The sequence below is a fragment of the Idiotropiscis lumnitzeri genome, chromosome 15, assembly GCF_059441095.1.
Source record: "Idiotropiscis lumnitzeri isolate Australia: NSW breed Sydney's pygmy pipehorse chromosome 15, RoL_Ilum_1.0, whole genome shotgun sequence".
Classification (NCBI taxonomy): Eukaryota; Metazoa; Chordata; class Actinopteri; order Syngnathiformes; family Syngnathidae; genus Idiotropiscis; species Idiotropiscis lumnitzeri.
Window position 1 is genome coordinate 7,145,049 of NC_142405.1, and position 19,133 is coordinate 7,164,181.

General features: G+C 42.8%; 1 protein-coding gene across 5 annotated transcripts; it reads right to left on the reverse strand.

The window, feature by feature from the left end:
* Positions 1–136: 136 nt before the first annotated feature.
* spag9a (sperm associated antigen 9a) lies at positions 137–19,101 on the reverse strand. Of its 5 annotated transcripts, none has more exons than XM_088317078.1 (31): positions 18,515–19,101; positions 16,224–16,344; positions 14,468–14,538; positions 14,275–14,363; positions 14,029–14,179; positions 12,595–12,681; positions 11,621–11,756; positions 11,441–11,534; positions 11,241–11,362; positions 9,979–9,993; positions 9,684–9,741; positions 9,432–9,584; positions 9,286–9,337; positions 9,071–9,201; positions 8,904–8,960; positions 7,372–7,536; positions 7,058–7,187; positions 6,825–6,914; positions 6,636–6,752; positions 6,372–6,549; positions 5,969–6,184; positions 5,669–5,873; positions 5,416–5,517; positions 5,229–5,309; positions 5,059–5,126; positions 4,788–4,936; positions 4,523–4,694; positions 4,310–4,423; positions 3,609–3,785; positions 3,006–3,143; positions 137–2,103 (listed from the first exon to the last, which is right to left on the reverse strand). In XM_088317078.1, exons 1-31 carry the CDS (start codon positions 18,812–18,814, stop codon positions 1,985–1,987), a joined length of 3,858 nt encoding a protein of 1,285 aa, XP_088173204.1. In that variant the 5' UTR covers positions 18,815–19,101; the 3' UTR covers positions 137–1,984. The 5 variants fall into 5 exon arrangements, with proteins under 5 accessions (XP_088173204.1, XP_088173205.1, XP_088173206.1 ...); XM_088317079.1 differs by lacking the exon at positions 9,979–9,993 and adding an exon at positions 10,494–10,505; XM_088317080.1 differs by lacking the exon at positions 9,979–9,993.
* Positions 19,102–19,133: the final 32 nt, after the last annotated feature.

The window sequence follows — 19,133 nt, forward strand, 5'->3', positions numbered from 1 at the left end:
ACCCAAAATGGTGGCACTAAAGAGCCAATAACATTGCAGTGTTGTCTTAAAAAACATGCATAGCTTAGTATATTGATGTCAAAAACCTTTGTTACTGTTGGCAAAATGTGATCTTGTGGCTTTGGAGGAAAAAAGAACTGCTTAAAAATTAACAATCATGTAAACTCTTCGCACGTCATTATTCACAATAGTCTGGTTTGATAAAAGTTACATTCGGAACCAAGGTAGGCTCTGTTACAAAGCAAATAAATATTGGAATGCTAAAAACACAAGACAATGTCATCATTTTGAATGCCGGCGAAGGAGGGAAGACCAGACTTGGCCTGGCCTTTTCAAACATTAAAACATTGCCTGCAAGCATTTTACAGTCATCATTACATATTTCAAATTTTTCAGCGATGGATACAAAACAATGCCCAAAGCAAACATGACAATAATTCCCTTACGGCGGGAACGATGCAGCACAATAGTCTCTTTTAGTGACGAGTGCATTTCCACTAGAAGGTGCCACTTTCAAATATTACATTTGGCCAAAATGTCCTCTTCAAGTTGATATGATACAAAACATGCGCACAAACCTTTTAAGATACTCAAGACTAAACAGATGACTTCATTCCTTTCCATGTTCTTTCTCCAGTCATCATTTGTTTTTTGGGATGACACTTTGTTACTCTTTATTGGCACGCAGAGCAGTTCTGTTTATTTGTCTGAGCAAATAATCTATTCTATCACAATAAAGTGCCCATTAAACAGGAACGGGAAGCACCAAGATTGTGGCACTTTCCCTCTCGCCCCAAATGGAAATGTACACTGGCTCGTCAATAAAAGTTGACTACCCAAAAAGCCCGCATTTAAATCCTAGATGAAAAAATATAATAATAAAAATACAAAATAAAACTGGAAATCAATGGCCTTACTCGACAGCTCCAAGTGAGAAAAAAAAAAAAGTTTAAGGTCAGATTTAACATTTTGTGGCTTTTCTTCAAACTTCTGATTTAACTGTGACTCAATTATATTTATATCTCAGGAGATTATATTCCGAATTGGTTGATACACAAACAGATGATACATATTGACCAATTTTCACCAATAATCTACCGATAAAAGTGGTACCTAAATGTCGATTACATCTTTCCAGTGGGCTACCACGTGCACTGTTACTGTTAAAGGGTAGAGCTCAGGGGTTCACAAACCTTTTTTTTTTTTTAAACTACCATTTCTACCCCTAAATGCAATAGGAATATTTATTCTTTATCTGCTAGCCAAATGGTAAATGACATGGTCATATGAGTTGTTGTTTTTTTAATGCGCCAGAGCTAATGTCTGGAACTATAATGAGTTTAGTTAGTATGGTTGTTTTCATGCCGTGCTGGTGCCTGTATTCAAGTAAATATTAAAAAAAAAAAAAAGACGACAACATAATTCATTAAAAATATTTTGTGGAACCCAAGTGATGGCTCACGTAGCACAGTTTGAGAACCCCTGAGCTAAACACACGGTCAGTTGACTGTGTGACAGAGAATTGTAAACTGATTTAAGCAGAGAGACACTCTCACATGCGCACAAACACACACACCTGAGCTCTCATGCGGAGACTTGTGATATACAAATGTCCAAAGTCTTAACATGTGGAATACTAAATAATAGGTCAGGTGAAATCTAAAAGTTCCTTCTCCCTTACTTCCTATGTCTGCAGAAACGCCTCGGGCATCTTCCGGCGTGAAATGATGTCCACGGTTGACCTGATGAAAATGTGCGCACCTTTCTCTCCAACGAAGGGAGCTCTTGGACGTATTGTTTCACTTCGCAACATCCCTACTGACCTTAGGGATAAACTGTACAAAAAATTCTGATAAAAAATAATTTTGTTGGTTTGTTTTTACAAAGTAGTGAATGATTCAAAAGTCCTATCCAATTTAAAAAAAAAAAAAACGTTTGTGGCGCATGCGGGCGGAGGACGGTGGATGTCGCGGGTGGCGTTCGCTCAATCAAGAGAGGTGGCCACCTGCCAGACGATGAGGTGACTCCGCTCAGCCTTGGTCGGCGCCGACGGTTGGCCTGACGTCGGTTCGGACGTGCCGTCCAGGTCTCCGCTCTCGTCACCTGAGGTGTCAGACGGCCAGTGAGACAGACGTGGGCATCCACGCACATGCAGCGGGCTTGAGGGAGGGGGGCGCGACTCTTTCAAGCAGGGGTTTGTCACCCTGCGACCGGGCCCATCTTTTTCCAAGTATCACTAAGGCACGACCGACTTTTATAGGCAACACAGAACATGTGTTGTTTAAAAATAAACTTTGTGTAATATTTCTCACATCGACCCAGATGCAAGGAAATGCAGAGTCGAAAGGAGTTTTGTCCAACGTGATATGGCACGACTCCTTCTTTTGACAATTTAGCCCTGTAACCATTCGAAAGCCCGAAAATGACATTGCAGAATGTACAATATGTAGTGATAATTTCTGCTTCTGCCAATGCAAAAGTGTTTAGAAGAGCGGAAAAGATCCATTCTCCCTGGCCGCATTAATGCGGTCATGGTCCCGGCACAGTTTGCACGTTCCCTTTCAGACGCGCCAGTTCAAGATGCAAAATCAGCCGCCACAATTCCTCTCAGGTCGGATGAATCACATTGCTGAATTCATTTGTTTGCATAAATTACAGACGTGATGTTGGACGCAGCCAATTCGAAGATCAGCTTGCATATATGCTGGTGTGAGCAATCGAGGCTGAGCTTGTTTTAGTAAATCAGGCTTTAAAAGTCTTATCCAGGCCAATGCCGAGATGTCTTATCAAGTTTAGTTTCAGGTGGATTAATGCTTCAGTCCGCATTTATTGCACTGAGAGTAACTTAATGATCTGTGTGATCATAACCATTCCTTGAGCTCGACTTACAGGAAAGCAAGTAAAAAAAAAAAAAGAAAAAACCTATAAAAATCCTGCTGACTTGAATATGTGTCATTTGAATCATTTTTTGAGTACCTTTGAATCCGAGTCATCATTGTACTTACCCATTCTGAAGTCAATGTAGCCTTCTCCTCCACTCATCACCAGGTACGTTTTGGGCTCCGACGCGGCTGGATCCGAAGATTCAGACGGAGGGTCATCAGAGCCCGAATCAGCACTCCCGGGAGGCGGCATTGCCTGACCTGCCAAGAAGAAAATATGAATAATAAAAGGTCAGGAAATGAGGGTGAGGCTCACTGCAGACTTTAGTAGGACAATGTATCGTCATTCAAGTTCCAATCAGACAGACAGTATCAATAATTTTGCAATGAACCAAATTTTAAGTTAAATTGAACATTTTGGTGATTAAATGCACAGTGTTTGAGTCTCTTCTGTTTTTATGTGTCAGTTTTAGCTGCTAAGAAATAGTTTAAAAAATGTGTGCTTCAATATATTTGTTTTAAGATGTTTAAATGTGTTTAAATCATGTGGAAAGGGGACAAACTATTAAAAAAAATTCTTCAGAATGGTCTCGGTATTTTGCGGGTGTTGAGTCTCGAATTTTGTTTGCAAAGGCAACATTTCTGATGCAGCTTTTGTAACGGGTGTGCGTGCGCATCAAGTACCGGAATTTAGTTTTTTCAGCCTTCTCGGCACTTGGCGCTTACCTGGCACGGTGACAAAGAATTTGACAGCATCTCGATGTCCATGGAAACAGAGCTGGGCGTGCGCCATGGAGCAGTACGGCACGAAGCTAGATGGCAGCGCGCCCTCGCCGCCGTCGTCACTGTAAACGCGTACGGCACTGCCAGGCCAATTTGGCACCGTCGCTGATGCCTTGTTTGCTGCAAGATAAAACTTGTCAAACTACTTATTATAGATCTAGTGTACATAGAAAAAAAAGCAAAAGAAAAATGCCAAAAGTGGTTGACAGAGAAAATGTCGAAGCACAAACGCTCAAGACACCTGAACAAACATCGTTTCTTTCCTTTTCACAGCGCAGCCTTGCGCGTGTTGTTTTGTTTTGAGACAAACATCCAACAGATTCTGAATTGGACGGTTGAACGCGCAGTGTGTCTGCAAACCCAGTATCCATGGTAACCCAGTCATCTCGTATTCAAGGAGCCTCTGGAGCAACAATTGTTGCATTTAGAGCAGCCCCGACACAGGATGTATGCTTAGCGTGTCGCTCACTTTGTTTTAAAGAAGCCAAATAAATGAGACGGAGCAAATGAGAGCATCACATGCGGGAGCATGGGCACAACATTCTGCAATATGTGACGTTTCATCTCCACAATGTACAGAGGTAGCATGAAAATTTCAAGAGTTTTTAGTACCATGCTAAGCAAACGAGACTGCAATTTGTTACCTTCAGACAGCGGGATGGAAATAATAATGCCATTTCCAGTCCCCACCCACAGTCGGCTGCAGGACACCACCAAGGCTGTGATTCTCACAAATGAGAAACCCAGTTTACCCGTGCCTGCAAAGCAAATTGGCGATTTATTTTCTGTGTATTGCTTCCAACAGGGTTGGGGGGGGAATTTGGGCCATAACCGGGGAAGATGAAAGGCAAGTATACCGAGCATTTTGCTGACATAGGGCTCGATGTCTACATCCTGGAGGTGCTGGAAGGTGAGGGCATGAAACAATCGAAGTGTGGAATCCAGTCGGATGGACACCCAGATGCCATCTCCAACCCAGGCCAGCTGTCGAACTTGACTCTCCTTGCGTGGATGCGCGTCAAACGACTTCTACTCAGACGATGCGGATGCAAATCTTGCGGTTATTTATGTGACGTGCTTTTTTTTTTTCTTTTGGACAATTAACATGCAGTGTCACATTACCTCTATCCTCATGGCTTTGGGCTGGATGACATAGATCTTGTTCCTGTAGCCGCACCACACCTTATCGTGGACTACGGTCATGCAGCGGATTGAGTGGTGGGGTCGTCCCAGATCCAACAGGTGGTAGTTGGTAAGGTCCCACTGACCGTCTGCGTAGGACATAGAAATAGCAAAAAAAAAAAAAAAATTTACTTGATATGGTCTTATAAAAAAATGACCATGATCAAATGGTTCCGCAATCAACAGTCAATTCACGTAAAATCAGACTCACCAATGCCTCTGTGGAAAATTGCTAATGTTCCATCCGCCAGTGCGACCAGGACTCTGCCTTTAACATGCCTGCATGAAGAAGATTTTCAACTTTTCATTTCTTTTATGACAACAAAAACCTTTCATTGTTAAACCTAGAGAGTCTCTCTATCAGAGCAACTGTGTACTCACACTATGCTGAGGATGGAGTCCTTAAGCTTGATGGCATGAAGACACTTCCTCCATCGCGCCACAGATGAGTGAACATACAGACTTGAGAAAGACGCGAAAATTCTAATTCTTGCGGTACAACAACTTGGGATTCTTTATAGACAGCTATCATTTAGCGCCCTCTACTGGACGTGACGTTAACACTCACCATCCATTCTGAGCTCCAAGCCACATGGTGGGGAGGGCACTGCTCATCCTTTTGACTTCCAGAGCTGAGGGGTCGGAGTCATCTGACAAGGTCGTCACAGAGCTGTTGGATCACAAAAAGCAGACACATTATTAAAAAAAACCTGAGCGTAGGTTCCTTTCTGTGCATGTTTAGGTGGATTATTTGTAAAAATGAAAGGATTGTTCTATAACCATTTTGAAACTACAGTGGCAGAATGCAGTGTATCAGTCACCTTTGTACATTGGCAGGAGAGGACTCATTGGGCCCCACCCCCAGCGGGTCAGTGAAAACATGCTCCGTGTAGATTCCGGGCTGATTTTGCTCATGTTCCTGGTCCTCCTCTCCCTCTTCGCTTCCGCCAGCGTTTGCCTCTGTTGCTTCCGTCGCCTCTTCGGCAGTGGCAATCTCCACTGGGCTTGTCTGCCTGGACAGCTCGGCTGCGGGCATTGTGGAATTTATTATTTGTGCATTTAGAAAAATGTCACGCCAACTCCGCTATGCACGTATGACCCGGAAACCAATTGCCAAGTACCTGAGCCAGGGATGGCGCTGTGCTCCGCTGGCTGCTCGAAGCCGCCTGTACTTGCTGTCTGGGGGATGGCGGTGGTCCCCTCAGCGGCCAGGGTGCCGTCGCTGCCCGTTGAGCCCACGCTGGCCACGCTGCCGGCCAGGGAGACCACATCGCCCTGATTTGCATCCGCGTCTTGAGGTACTTCCTCACCTGCTGGATAATCGGACTCTGACACACCTGCAAAAAGAATTTTAACAACATTCAGCGCTGAGAGATTCATAAAAAAAATACAAATGCAGAAGTGCTTAATTAGACTGATGGGATTTCCAATACTGAACAAGTATTGCTTTTTCTATATCAGCTCCCAATTACTTGTTCTGTCCGCAATAAAAACACCAATAGAAATTGAGAAACACAGATTTACCTGGCACACTGGCAATGCAAACGACGTGGGTGTTGCAGGCGTAGAAGCTGTCAACAAGGTCAGACGGTTGAGCAGCATCCACCACTAAGACCTTGGTGGAGGAGTGGGTGCTGGTGCACACCCACACTCGACTAGACAATTCATCCTGAAGGATCAGCTCCTCAACTTTCTCTTGATCCTGACAAGGTAGACAAAAACTTGTTTTAGGGATTTATTGGACCTACCAGGAGGGAAACAAGCTAATCTTTAAATCCTCACTCTGACCTTGTTTTCTTGCTCCAAACAGTCCAGGCTACTCTGAGATCCCTTCATCTGCTTTGCGAGCTCAGACGGGTGTGACGTCCTCCCCCCGGCGAGGTTGACGCCAGCCGCACACCACAACTGGGAAAGCGACGAAGAAATACGCTCGTAAATCATCACAGTCTTACGCATTTGAGTCTTCCGTCAAATTACCTTCAAAGAAGAATCTTTCTGTTCCAAAGGTCTCAAATAGACGGGCACAGGCAGGTTAATTTTGTTCTCTGTTTGTCCACCATTTGCCACCTATCACAAAAAAAAAAAAAAAAGGGTTGACGAACAAATTCCACCCACCTTCCTGACGCAATCATGCAAATCATAACTTTCAACTCTGATCTGCAGTTCAACGCCATCCTGCGACTTCCTTTCCATCCTTGTTGACGTCTTACCTTGAACTTGCTCGGCAGGCTCCAGCCGTGTGCAGTGACCCGACCGTCCTCCTTCTGCATGTGAGCTTTCACCTGCCTGTATTGGGCTCGCTTCTGCTCTTTGCGCGAAGGGGAACTGCACTGGTCTTTTCTATATTATTGGGAAAGGGATCAGATGCTTCTAAGATTTCATGAAAGTTGAAAATCTTTCCGCGAGGCTTCTACCAGCTTGACATGAAATATATGACAGTTTTGCGAAAAATAATTAAGCGACTTTGTATTTTTCTTTGGACATGAAACATACTGAAATGAAAATGACCAAGTGCTTTACTTACTCTTCATTGAGAAAGTCGAACGTTTTGGACTTCTCTGTGGGGAACTGGGAGAAAGTGCTGCTTCGTTTCACCATGCTGCCCGGAGCGTTGTATTTGACGTTGGACTGGGGCTCAATCTTCTTGATGGCGGGGGTGCTGGAGGAGGAGCTAAAAAGTCTGCTGAAGCTGAAGGCAGCCAAGTCACAAGTCCAAGAGGGAAACGGAGCCACCGAGTGTGAAGAGTGCAGGGGAAAAAAAGCAACAGGGTGTCACCCAACAACCAAACAAGCACCGGAAATCATTGTCACTGTACTACAGCCAAGCATGCTGGGGGGGGGGGAAGAGACAACTTCAGATCAACACCACCAAGTGTCAACTTGGATTATGTTGCTTCTGAGAACAACTGCATTAGTGATTATTTTAGTGGCCTATTTTTAAAAAAGATGGACCAGAATACACAGTCCATTATAAAGTATCTTCCATTATTCCTATTTTATCTGCATGCAAACACAACCGCCACATTTTGCAGCACTCTCCTTGATAAACGGGACAGTCTGAGCAGGCATGACATGAAATGGACTCGTTATCGGGCCGATATTTGACATTTTGCAGATTATCGACATCTGCCTTGTTTTTTTTTTTTTTACTTTCAAGGCTGATAAATTATAAGATGGTTTATTTTGGCTCGTTGCAGCACACCTCTATCTCTCTTTGCTGTGCTGGTGACCCTGCATGCAGAAGCAGATTGGCCTGCCCACAGTGCAGTGGGTTGCAGCCAATCAGTAAGCTGCCTGTTTGCTTTTTCACCTCAAGTCACACACTACAGGAGGCAACAGGCAACCGATTTTGCTGAGATTTGAACAAATGTCAGTGTACTACCACTCACAACAAATAAAAAACTATTTGCCATTGTAAACTCACTAAAGAGAATGTTGGTTTTCATTGAATTATAAGACATGCAGCGGAGCCTGGGGGCTTTTAAAACTAAGTTGTCCAACTAAATGTTGGCTCAAAAATTGCCTTTTATAATGGCCTAGACCTCTTCTATGAGCAGTTGATGAATTTTAATTTGATGTTTTCTCATGTCTAATAAATACACAAATATCAATTTGTGACAGAAGAACACTAGCAGCTGTTGATATCGTCTAATATTGTATCTCAAATCATTACCCATACCTTACATGTTTAAAGTTCTCTCCTTTGAGCAAACAGAGAAGGAAAACACCAAGATGGAAAATAGCAGGCAGGAGAAAGGAGAAACCAGGGTATAAGGAAAGCAGTGTGAGCAGTTTCTCGTGGAAAAACTGATGCAGTTGCATAATGAGACAATTTTATGGATGATGATACATCAGTAACAGGGGGGCAGTTGTGTTCCAAGAGGTAGGCAACGGTTGGACTGGGAGATTATTTACTGAACCACTTTTTACCTAAGGCTGCCAATTCAAAAGCAAATCCCGAAGAAGATGAGAGAAAAATTTAATTGCACAGAAAAAAAGGTCTAACAAATGGAATTGAGATTTAATGAAAGTAAAGTAAATTGGAAAAGGACTCACAACTGCCAGATGCTGGATTTCTTCTTCTCGGCAAGGGCTGGATTTTCCCTGGAGGCCCTGAAGACGAGATTGTTTTTGGGGTTTTTTTTAGTAAGAGCATGTAAACGGACCAGAACCATCTCAAATTGTTCTTTAATGTACTGGAGTCATCTGACTTTTGTCCTTACCGAATCATCTCCGTCCACCGCACAGCTTCCTGCAGCTCCATGAGTCTCTCTTTGTACTGATTCCTTTCCATCAACACACGGGCCATTTCCACCCTGGTGAAGCGTTTTCTCTGGGCTGTGGGTACGTCGCTCTGTGGCAGCATTGACAAACAAAAATTAGAGAACCGTTAAGGAGTTGAGTCCAATTTTAACTAAAAGTATCCACGGAGACTCACATCTTCTTCTTCTTTTGTTCTCTGGAGCACCTCCTCCATCTCAAGTCGCACTCTGTAAAGCAACATTAAGATTTCGAGAAGGGTTACGTTTCGAAAAGCAAATGTAACCGCTTTGGATTTCATACATTCTGCCGGCAAGGACTTACTTTTTGAGTTCCTCCTCCAACTCTCGGTTTTTGTCCTCCATCTTTGTCTTGGCCTGCTGCACGGCCTCCAGCTCGCCCTGAAGCATCTCCTTCTCACACGCCAACTCATCCACTTTTAATATCAAGTCTTTATTCACAACGTTTAGGGCATTCCTGCAGCGGAGAGTTTTAGTCGATAAATCAGCGCGGCACAGGACTCAATTACTAATTCAACAACTGGGCTCAGGATATAACATTTTAAAAAGAACTTACTTTCTCTCAAGAAGTTGCGAGTTTTCTTGAATGAGATTTTCTACTTCGCGGCCCATACCTGTCAAAAAATAAATCAATATTATTTTAAACAATTTCACTGCAAGATGAGGTACTACTTTAGCACTACATATTCAAAGAAAACACAAGGACAGAACTAAAATATAAGAATAGTCAAAATCATTTTGTCACTCTAAGCTTCTTCAAAACTACAAGCAGCAAACACACAAGCTTGCACATCCAAGCACGCATCACATGACTGGCAGGCAACGGATGGAAAGAGCGGGTGAGGTCTTACCAATCAAACTAAGGTCTGAGAAAACCATGCAATCCCAGCCAGGTGGAAAGAATAAGGAGAGAGAGAGAGAAAAAAAAAAGAAATGCAGATATAGTTTGAGACACTGGAATGATTGAAATGATGATGTTTAGCTCCTGACTTCACAAGCAAATATAAATAGATATCGCTGGGTCTTAATAAGCCGAGTTTACATTTGCATCAGAACAGCAATCGAGGGGGAGGGAACATAAATGAAGTGAAAAGATTTCAAAGCTGTAAAAGGAATAGTTAGACCATCTTTACATGATTCATCAACAAACGCCTCCATGCAGCCAACTAAACGTCAGATTGGCTTGAATAAGTCAATCAAAATTCGACAGCTAACAGGCGCTCAACCTAAGCAAGCTGCTGTTTGAAATAATAATGAGGATGACACTGTGAGCTGCCGCTGAGGTGCATATGCAGAAGGTGACGTTGGAGGGACATAACAAAAGGAATGGTCGGCTAGGGAAAAAGGTTTTCGAGGTCATACACACCGGAGTACTCCACTGGGTTTATGGACAAAAGCGGGGAGATGAGACATGGAGGAAAAAGAGAGGTGACGTTAACACAAGGCAGATGGTTAAGTGTGCTGCTAACTGCGGGAGCAAATCCGAGCAGCTGTTGCTGTGAATTGTAAACTACCGCTAATAGTGTAATTACAATACTGGAATTGTACTATTAGCGGTAGTGTGAAATTTATTACAGCGCTTCTTATAGCGTGGAAATAAGTAAATCTGATCTGAGAAGAATATTCACAATAATGCAAATTAAATAGATACAAGTATGTTTTGAGACTGGAGGAGTTTTCTGGCTATTTTTAAGATAGATACTACAACCACAATGGCATTAATAAATAAATTATTATGGACTCGTGACTGCAAAAATTTGATGAATTTGTCATGTACACGCCTGAATATTGGATAATACACAAACGCAGTTTATATTCAATTAAATTCAATTCCAAAATGTTCAACAGTCCCCTCGCATTAAAATATATATTTTTAAAAAAGCAAAAAACAAAAAAAAAATTATTTCATTAGGAACAAAAATGGCTGGAGGAGGAAGAGACAACAACAAAAATTATAGTAGATGCACAAATTCTTAAAAAAAATAAATAAATAAATATTTCAAAGAATTAATTTGGCAAAATCTCCCAGCAATTCAACTAAGCATCGTCTGACAAATTGACATAATCAATAAAGTGAACTCTTCCTAGCAATCAGAATGAAGTTGGAACTCACCCAGCAAGTCGGCCCCTTCATCCACATCTCCGATGAGCCCCGTGCCCGCAGACGACAGCTCTTCAAAAAGAGAGTCTGTGTTGCGGTCGAACGCCATATTCTCAATGCCTTTGGTCGGAGTGCTGGGATAAAGGGTCAAAACAGGAGGGGAATTTTTTTGCAGCTTCAGTAGAATCTCAATTCATTGTTGTTTGCGCTACCTGCATCCCTTGTAGCCAGTCAGATCCATGTCCAGCTCAGGTGTGGACTCAATAATGTCCTGCACGTCCGAACTGTCCTCGTTATCAGGCAAACCTAAATGAGACGCAATAAATCGACATTAATAACTAACGGCCAGCGCATGAAAAAAATATTTTGAGACAAATGAAAGGCTCTTTTACCAACTGATACAGATCTGGTCCCTGGTGCGGCTTGTACCTCTGTGCTCTTACTGTTCCCATCTTCTCGGCCAACATCCGAGGCCGTAGTGGACATCGGAGTGGCAGACTTGGAGCCAGTGAAGTCCGACATCTCATCCTGTAATAGCCGGAATTTTATTACAGACAAATTCGGAATATGTCTACGAAAGCGTGTGGTGGAGATGACACGCAAGCATCTCAGATGTACCAGTGCCCAAAATAAAACGGAACAGACAGAAACTATTAACTCACAAAAAAAAAAAAAAAAGACACGTTGTAAATAGTCAAACATGCAACACAGGACACAAAACTGAATATTATTTCGTTATTTGGTGGCGTAGCAATTAAGTCTAAATGACATCTGTGGAAGGAAACATTTACCACAGGGGGGAAATAAAAAAAGAGCAAGTTTGTACGCAGCTTCACAGATGACAATCAACTTTATGCTACTGAATACAGATGACAAAACACAACCACCATGAAAGCTACAATCAAATTAGCACAAATCACAAATGAGACACACGAGATCCAAGACAACATGTATCTAGTAGTCGTTACTACTCTTACACAGCATTCAATAAATAAACTGTTTTATTTTCAAGTGCGTGATGTCCTAAGTGAGTTAACCAAAGCTAATAATACACACAAGAAACAAACAGGCATCGCTAATCGAAATTAAAAAATAAATAGCGCCCAGATGCAAACGCATTGTTGTTGACTTTGATAGATGAATCATTTGGACATTTCCAACTCAACAAATTTCCCTTCCCACACACAACAAGGTGTTTGCATGGAGCACCATCGGGAGGAGGTGATCTGTGAAACGATGATGCCTAAAAGCACAGTGAGCCACTACATAGCCAACACACACACACACACATACACACGCGAGGTGGCGCCCGCAGCTGATGCGAGGCGTGTCTACGCTATCCACCACCCGACACTCAGGCAACTACCTTGCAGTCGTCAGCCAGTGAACACCCCCAAGTAGAGTCTTGCGCACTCTTACCCCCCCTTTCCCTTGGGGGGTTGGCAAAGTCCTGCTGCTTGGGGGGGAGAGTAAGATTGAAGCTCAAGTGTGCGTTCAGCAGAAATGCAAACACGCCAAAGCAAGTGTGCATGTCTGTGAAGTGAACGGACAAGTTTGTTTATTTTTATTCTGCACGTGCAAGGCGGAATAGGAAGACGGTGCCTTGACGTATGAGTTTCATTTGTTCTGAAACCACACTCGTAACTCAAATCAACGCTGCCCATGGAAACGATTGGAAATGCTGTTAATGCAAAATGGTTTTGCTTGGTCGCCTCGATGGGAACTGTTGTTTCCTTTTCAACTGTTGGACGCATGTTCCTTTTTGGGAATTATACAACAAAGATTGTGCTTATCCACTAAAGGCCTTAACGGCAAAAATTATTCCTCATATTGTGTCATAAGAGATGTTTTTTAATGGTGTAAGTTTCTTGTCAAAAAAAAAAAAAACATTTAAACAAATCCACATATGTAGCAAACGCAATTAAAAAGGCTTTAAATGAATAATTATGAAACTCGTATTGCTTGCGTTCATTAGAGCTCAACGTAATGTGGCTTTCATAATGCTTGTTCAAGTATCAGAACCTGTCTACATATCAAAGCTCACGGGGGGTCAAAAGGCCAGCGCGTAACAAGGAGCATACTGCAGCGCTGATTACATAAGGGACAATTATACTGTGGCAAGAATTCCGCTCCAACCGTGGCTGGCTGCCCAGCCACACTGTGGCATAACTCCCATCATGCACTGCACTGTCCCGCTTGTAATGAAATCGCAGAAGAGTAATGAAATAACCTCGCCACTATCCGAGGTCCTAACAGTTCATATAGAGCAGGGGTGTCAAACTAATTTTTCTCGGCGGGCCACATCATAGTTTAGGTTTGGCTTGGTGGTTTTAATGTTGTTTGTTTAACTACCATTCAATTCATTTTAAAAGTGTGATTGGTAGCAATATTTGAACGGTTCTAAAATTGATGACAATTTGTAATTTAGGCATTTTAGCAACAAACATGAAGTTGTGCATGATTTGTCTTCGCAGGCCGCATAAAATGATGTGTCGGGCCGGATGTGGCCCCGGGGCCTTGAGTTTGACACCCGTGATTTAGCGCATCTCACCGACTGAAACTGACATTAGCACATCACTGTTATTTGTTCCCTCACGAAACTGCTTTGCATATTCATGGCCGCTTTAAAAGAGGATGTTTGAAAATAGAGAGGTCTTTGTCAGGAGCCCACATGCACGCCTGATCAAGGGTTCTCTATTATTTTTTTTTTTTAGTGACCCAAAGCCAAAGGGAGAGCCGTGTCATGACTTAAATATGTTTTGTTCTTAGCAAATGTGTGTGCGTCATCCACGGCACCCACCTGGAGGCTCGTGTTGGAGCGAGTGTGTGTTGTGTCGCTGAACCGCCATCCCTCTGCGCTTGGCGTCTCTGCACGGGTTTGCGAGTCCGGAACGAGCAGAGACCCAGTGCCGGATGTTGGGAAGATGCCCAAAGAAAGGGGACGCTCTCTCCTATAGAGGCGAGAGAGGATTTCCTTATCATGCCAAGTGGCGGAATGATTCACACAAACACAATTAGACTGGAAGTGAACAGAAAAATGAGTTACCGGACTCGGCCGACGCTGCTTGGTTCAGACGTCTCACTACCTTGCTGCATTTTGATGCGCTCTACATGCTCCATATAATTATGGATCATCTGTAACGATCAGAGCAAAGCACGCAGAACCCAAGTCAGGAATGCCAGGAAAGATATTTCACCAAACCTTCTGTTCATCCCAACGTCTTTCCTTTCCCACTTACTTCTGTGTGCCTCTGATGGAGGGAGTTGTATTCCTTCTTGAGGTCCACCTCTCGCTCTTCTAACCTGCCAACTAAACAAAGGACACAAGCCTTGTTAGTCTACTTGGAGCATGCATAATACACGTCTGGAAAGTAGAGACAGCGCTTCAATTTCTTTATTTTTTTTTTTACACATTTTATGTTCCGGCCTTATTATTAAAATTCGACACACACCCTCGCTCTGAAAATCCAACACAATTTAACTCCAATCAATCTGCGGTTGTGTCATCCACTTGAAAAAAAATAAGTACCTCAACCACCACAAACAGACACCATTTTTCCTAAAAAAAAAAACAAAAAAAAAAAACACTTCAGTTTTACAGATGCTATGGCAGCTCTGTGACACGGATGCGAGGGGAAGACAACCCAAAATTTTCTTTACAAGAATATTTTCTAATCGAAACATGGCCTTCTGACTAATATTGCTTCTGTGGAATATGAGTTAAGCAGTAAAATCCGCCCGTTTTTAGCCATGTCAGTGGGCGGCCATTTTGTCATTTCTGGCGACTGAAAATGACATCACAGTTGCTGAGGGCTGAGATAAGGACCAATGATGGCTCAGCTTAAAAAGAGCAGGTGAGCCCAGTCAATAGAAGTGACAAAATGGCCGCCCTCAGAGATACATGAAAGCGGGTGGATTTTTCTACTTAACTCGAATTCCACAAATGTGATATTAACCAGACTGTCATGTTTAGACCAACAAAGGTACATAGAACATATTATGGCAAATAATTTATTTGTGTTGACTTCTCTTTAATTATTGTGTTTTGCCTTCAAATGTTTTTTTTTGTAACGATGTGAAGCTTCACTTTCACTTATCATTGTGGCGGGTGAGGAGGGGGAATTACTGCATCTATATTTATCTGTGGCTATTCAAAATTTAATATTTAATATTCTAAAAATCCAGGGATTTTCCCCATGTAGAGCCACTTCATAACCTGACAAAAACGACTTAATCCAATAAGCCTTGCAAAGATGGGCTGCGAAAGGAAATCCTGCATATTTTTCAGCAGCAACGGCATCAAGCAGGATACAACTGAGTTAATTTTGTGCAGCGACCGTATCATGACTCATCAAATTCAAGGAGACCCGACATTGATTGAAGAGCAACGTAAAAAAGAGAGTGTCAGAAAGAACTCCTTTTTGTGTGTATGCAAATACACGGTGAAATATTTATGAGTGGCGCTTGCTTCACCTCGAGCTCTGATTGTCAAAAGGGATGAAGAATAATGAGATTCGTGTGACAGATATGACTCAACAAATAAAACGTGCGGTATAATAAATGAATGATTTACTTTCTTTTACTCACAGAAGCAAAGTTGCCGTTTTTATTTTATTTCTAAGAGCAAATTTAACAGTGAGTTACTGTCTATTGGTTTAGAAGAACCTCACTTAGCCCAAATTTGCCAGTAAAGAAGGCTTTGGCTTTACTAGTGGTGTGAATCAACGATATGAGGACACTTCCAGTACTATAAAATATGCCGTAATCCTCCGACAAGGAGAGCGGTGATGCAGCGCCGCATTAGGATGGGAATAACATAAATCCTATAATCCAATTACACTGCCTCCCAAAAATGAGCAAGAAAGCGTGTGTGTGTCTAAGAGTGTGTTGGGGTGTGTCAGTATGCACAACTGAGGCGTGGAGATTTTTTTTTTTTTTTTTAATAATGGTCACTTGTATTTTTATTTTTTTAAACATCATTTGTCTGGTGCTTACTCTGGTCAGCGTGGTTCTTGATCTTGAGCTCAAGTTGCCGCGAGTGGGATTCCATTCTGTCCACATGGTTCTGCAGGTCCTTCTTCTCCTGCTCGTGCATGTCCTCAAACTCGATGAACTTCTACTCGCAGACACAGACAAGCAGCGGGATTAGACTCGTCAGGTGACTCATTTTCGACACAAAAGAACAAAACGCAAGCAACTTCGGGTCACCAGTTCCACTTGAACTGGACTACTCATTGGGAATTTCTTTTTTTTTTTAGTTACACCGAACTCTATGACGAGTGTGCTGGAGACCTACCATGTAGAAATAAAATCATTAATATCTAATATTTTGCATGTGGCAAGATTTTTTTTCTTAATTTAATCCCCAAAATGTTTTTTTCTAAAGCAGATTAAACATTAAAGACCGCTAGTAAAAGAACACAACTAATCAGCGAGCTTGGGACAAAGTGCAATAATAATCCAATGGCGTGCATAGAAAAAAAATGAAGCCTGTGAGAAAGTGAGATTTATTTGTCTATTTCTTCTAGACTAATGTTGATGCTCTCTGCCATCTGTGCCTCCAAAGTGACAGCAGATGGACTTGAATTGACGAACCAATTCCATACAGAGTTACAGAACAGGAAGTGAAAGATTTAAATAAGTTAATGCAAAGCATGAAGTGTCATCCTTAGCAGCTAAAATGTGACCACGCATGCACATTACGGGTCAGTCCATCACATTAAAAATTCTAGACAGAAAAAAAAAAAAAAAAAAGGGGAAATGCAATTAAATGTGATGAGGGGGATGTTCCCTTTCCGTTGTTTCCCTTAAAAGAATCACATGACCTGGAAGTAAATCCCCTCAGTGTACCCCCACAGTCCGCTTTGACAATGCCGTGTGTCACACATGCAGATGTATTTTCGAATTGACGGTTCACGCTTGACTTTTAAGCAACGGCGACAATGTGTGGCTGTCACACTGCTCCAGTGTCATTGTTGCTCAAGTCCAAATGCGCTGGGTCAGGGAGTTAGCATTGGACAGAAGCTATGAGTCTCGTTTTATTACTAGTCACACGGGGTGAGGAGCGGTTAGGGGGGGTTAAGTGAGCCAAGAGCAGCATATTCTCACACCGGAGCCATTAACTAAAACATAAACAATTGATTTACGTAGCGGTCTTACTGACCTCTCAAATTATATTACCATATGAAATAATCTGATGCTGGTATATAGCAAATAACAAGGGCTTTCTAAATCCTAATTATTCTACCGGTAATTAATAAGGGGATATTTTGTAGCTTTGCCTGAAATTACAGTTTTGATTTGTCTATTTTTTATTTATTCATTTTTTAATCTATTTTTGGCAGTGGCACAATGGCCTCACAGTGCAGGGTTCGATTCCGGGTTCGACCTTCCAGCGTGGGATTTGCATGTTATCCCCATGCCAGCGTGGATTTTCTCCAGGTACTTCGGTTCCCTCCCACATTCCAAAAACATGCAAGGTAGGTTGATTGAACACTCTAAATTGCCCCAAGGTGTGAGTGTGAGCACAGATGGTTGTTTGTCTTGATGTGCCCTGCGATTGGCTAGCAACTAGTTCAGGGTGTACCCAGCCTACTGCCCAAAAAGACAGCGGGGATCGGCTCCAGCAGCCACACAACCCTCGTGAGGAGAAGCGGTTCAGATAACGGATGGATGGATATTTAATCGGCTTTCCGAAGTTCAAAGCACGGCCGTTGACGTGCACTGCTCGCACTAACAACAAAAGCACAAATTTTGTTTTAGTATTGTAGACATTATGCATAAAGTTGTCATTTGCAATAACACTTGGGCCTACCACACCACTGTGTTTAAATGTTGGTCATTATGGCGGTCGTTATCGTAGAGGTGGTTGCTTGGTGTAAAAAGTTGTTGTAAGCGTAGGGAAGAACTACCGATTCAAATCAGAAACAATCATTCAAATAACACTGATTGAGTCCAGCACCTCAGTGATGGCCTAAACTGCTGAGTCACACCTGTGCAGGTTTCACAGCACTCTGACGTGGTGCGTTCACTGACTTGACCTGAGTAGTGAGCGGCAAACAGGTGCATTTGGATGACATGCAGTTTATTTGCATGCATTGTAGGACTAAACATGGGAAGCCACGAAACACACACTTTAATAGCGAGCACGTTAGCATCGTCAACATTAGCATGACATTATTTTGTTTACATCTGCAAGAAAGCCGGATGCTGTCCAGTCAAGTGCGCTTTAATTCCAAGCTATGCTAACGGAGGCTAGCATAATAAATCAGCACAAAATGTCTCACCTCCTCCGCGTGTTTCCTGAGCGCTTTCTCGCGCTCATATTGAGTGATGAGCTGCTCGTTGTCCTCCTTAAGTAGCTCCAGTTCCACTTCGTGCTCCTGGTTCTCCGCGAATACCGAGTCGAGGTTTTCCAGGACGGCCACCACTAGCGGCATGAGCTCCTTCACCACATCCTCGTCGTATTTCCCGATGAGCCTCTCGAACTCGCGGTAAATGGAGTTCGCCAGGCCCGATACCCGCTCAGACATCATCGCTGATGTCCCCGGGTCGTCCTGGTACACAACTCCGTCTTCCAGCTCCATTATTTGTTTGTAGTCCTCTCCGTATTATCCAAATAGGAGTGTTTTTTATTGCAGGATTCCAGTTTCCCAGCCACTATGACCACATTTACGAGCTTCTTGGATGAAGTGGACGCACCGAGAACATTATTCGACCGGACCGGACCCGTTACGATTCAGGAGGCGACGTGGATGTCTTCCTCTTTTTTTCCTCCCTATTCTTCAATGGTGCCTTCAGGAGCCACTCCACAAGCTTCGATATTCCACAAACGAAACGCCAACGTTATACTTCCACTCGCCACTCGGGATAAATCGCATCGTCTGTCTGCCAAATGATATATCG

Bases quoted from the DNA above. Each gene is read 5' to 3' on its own strand.
- spag9a (XM_088317078.1), bottom strand. From the start codon at position 18,814: ATGGAGCTGGAAGACGGAGTTGTGTACCAGGACGACCCGGGGACATCA. The intron at 9,338-9,431 runs GTAAGTCCTTGC...GTTGCTTTACAG, and splicing joins TTGGAGGAGGAACTCAAAAA to AGTGCGACTTGAGATGGAGG. The intron at 9,202-9,285 runs GTGAGTCTCCGT...ATGCTGCCACAG, and splicing joins GAACAAAAGAAGAAGAAGAT to AGCGACGTACCCACAGCCCA.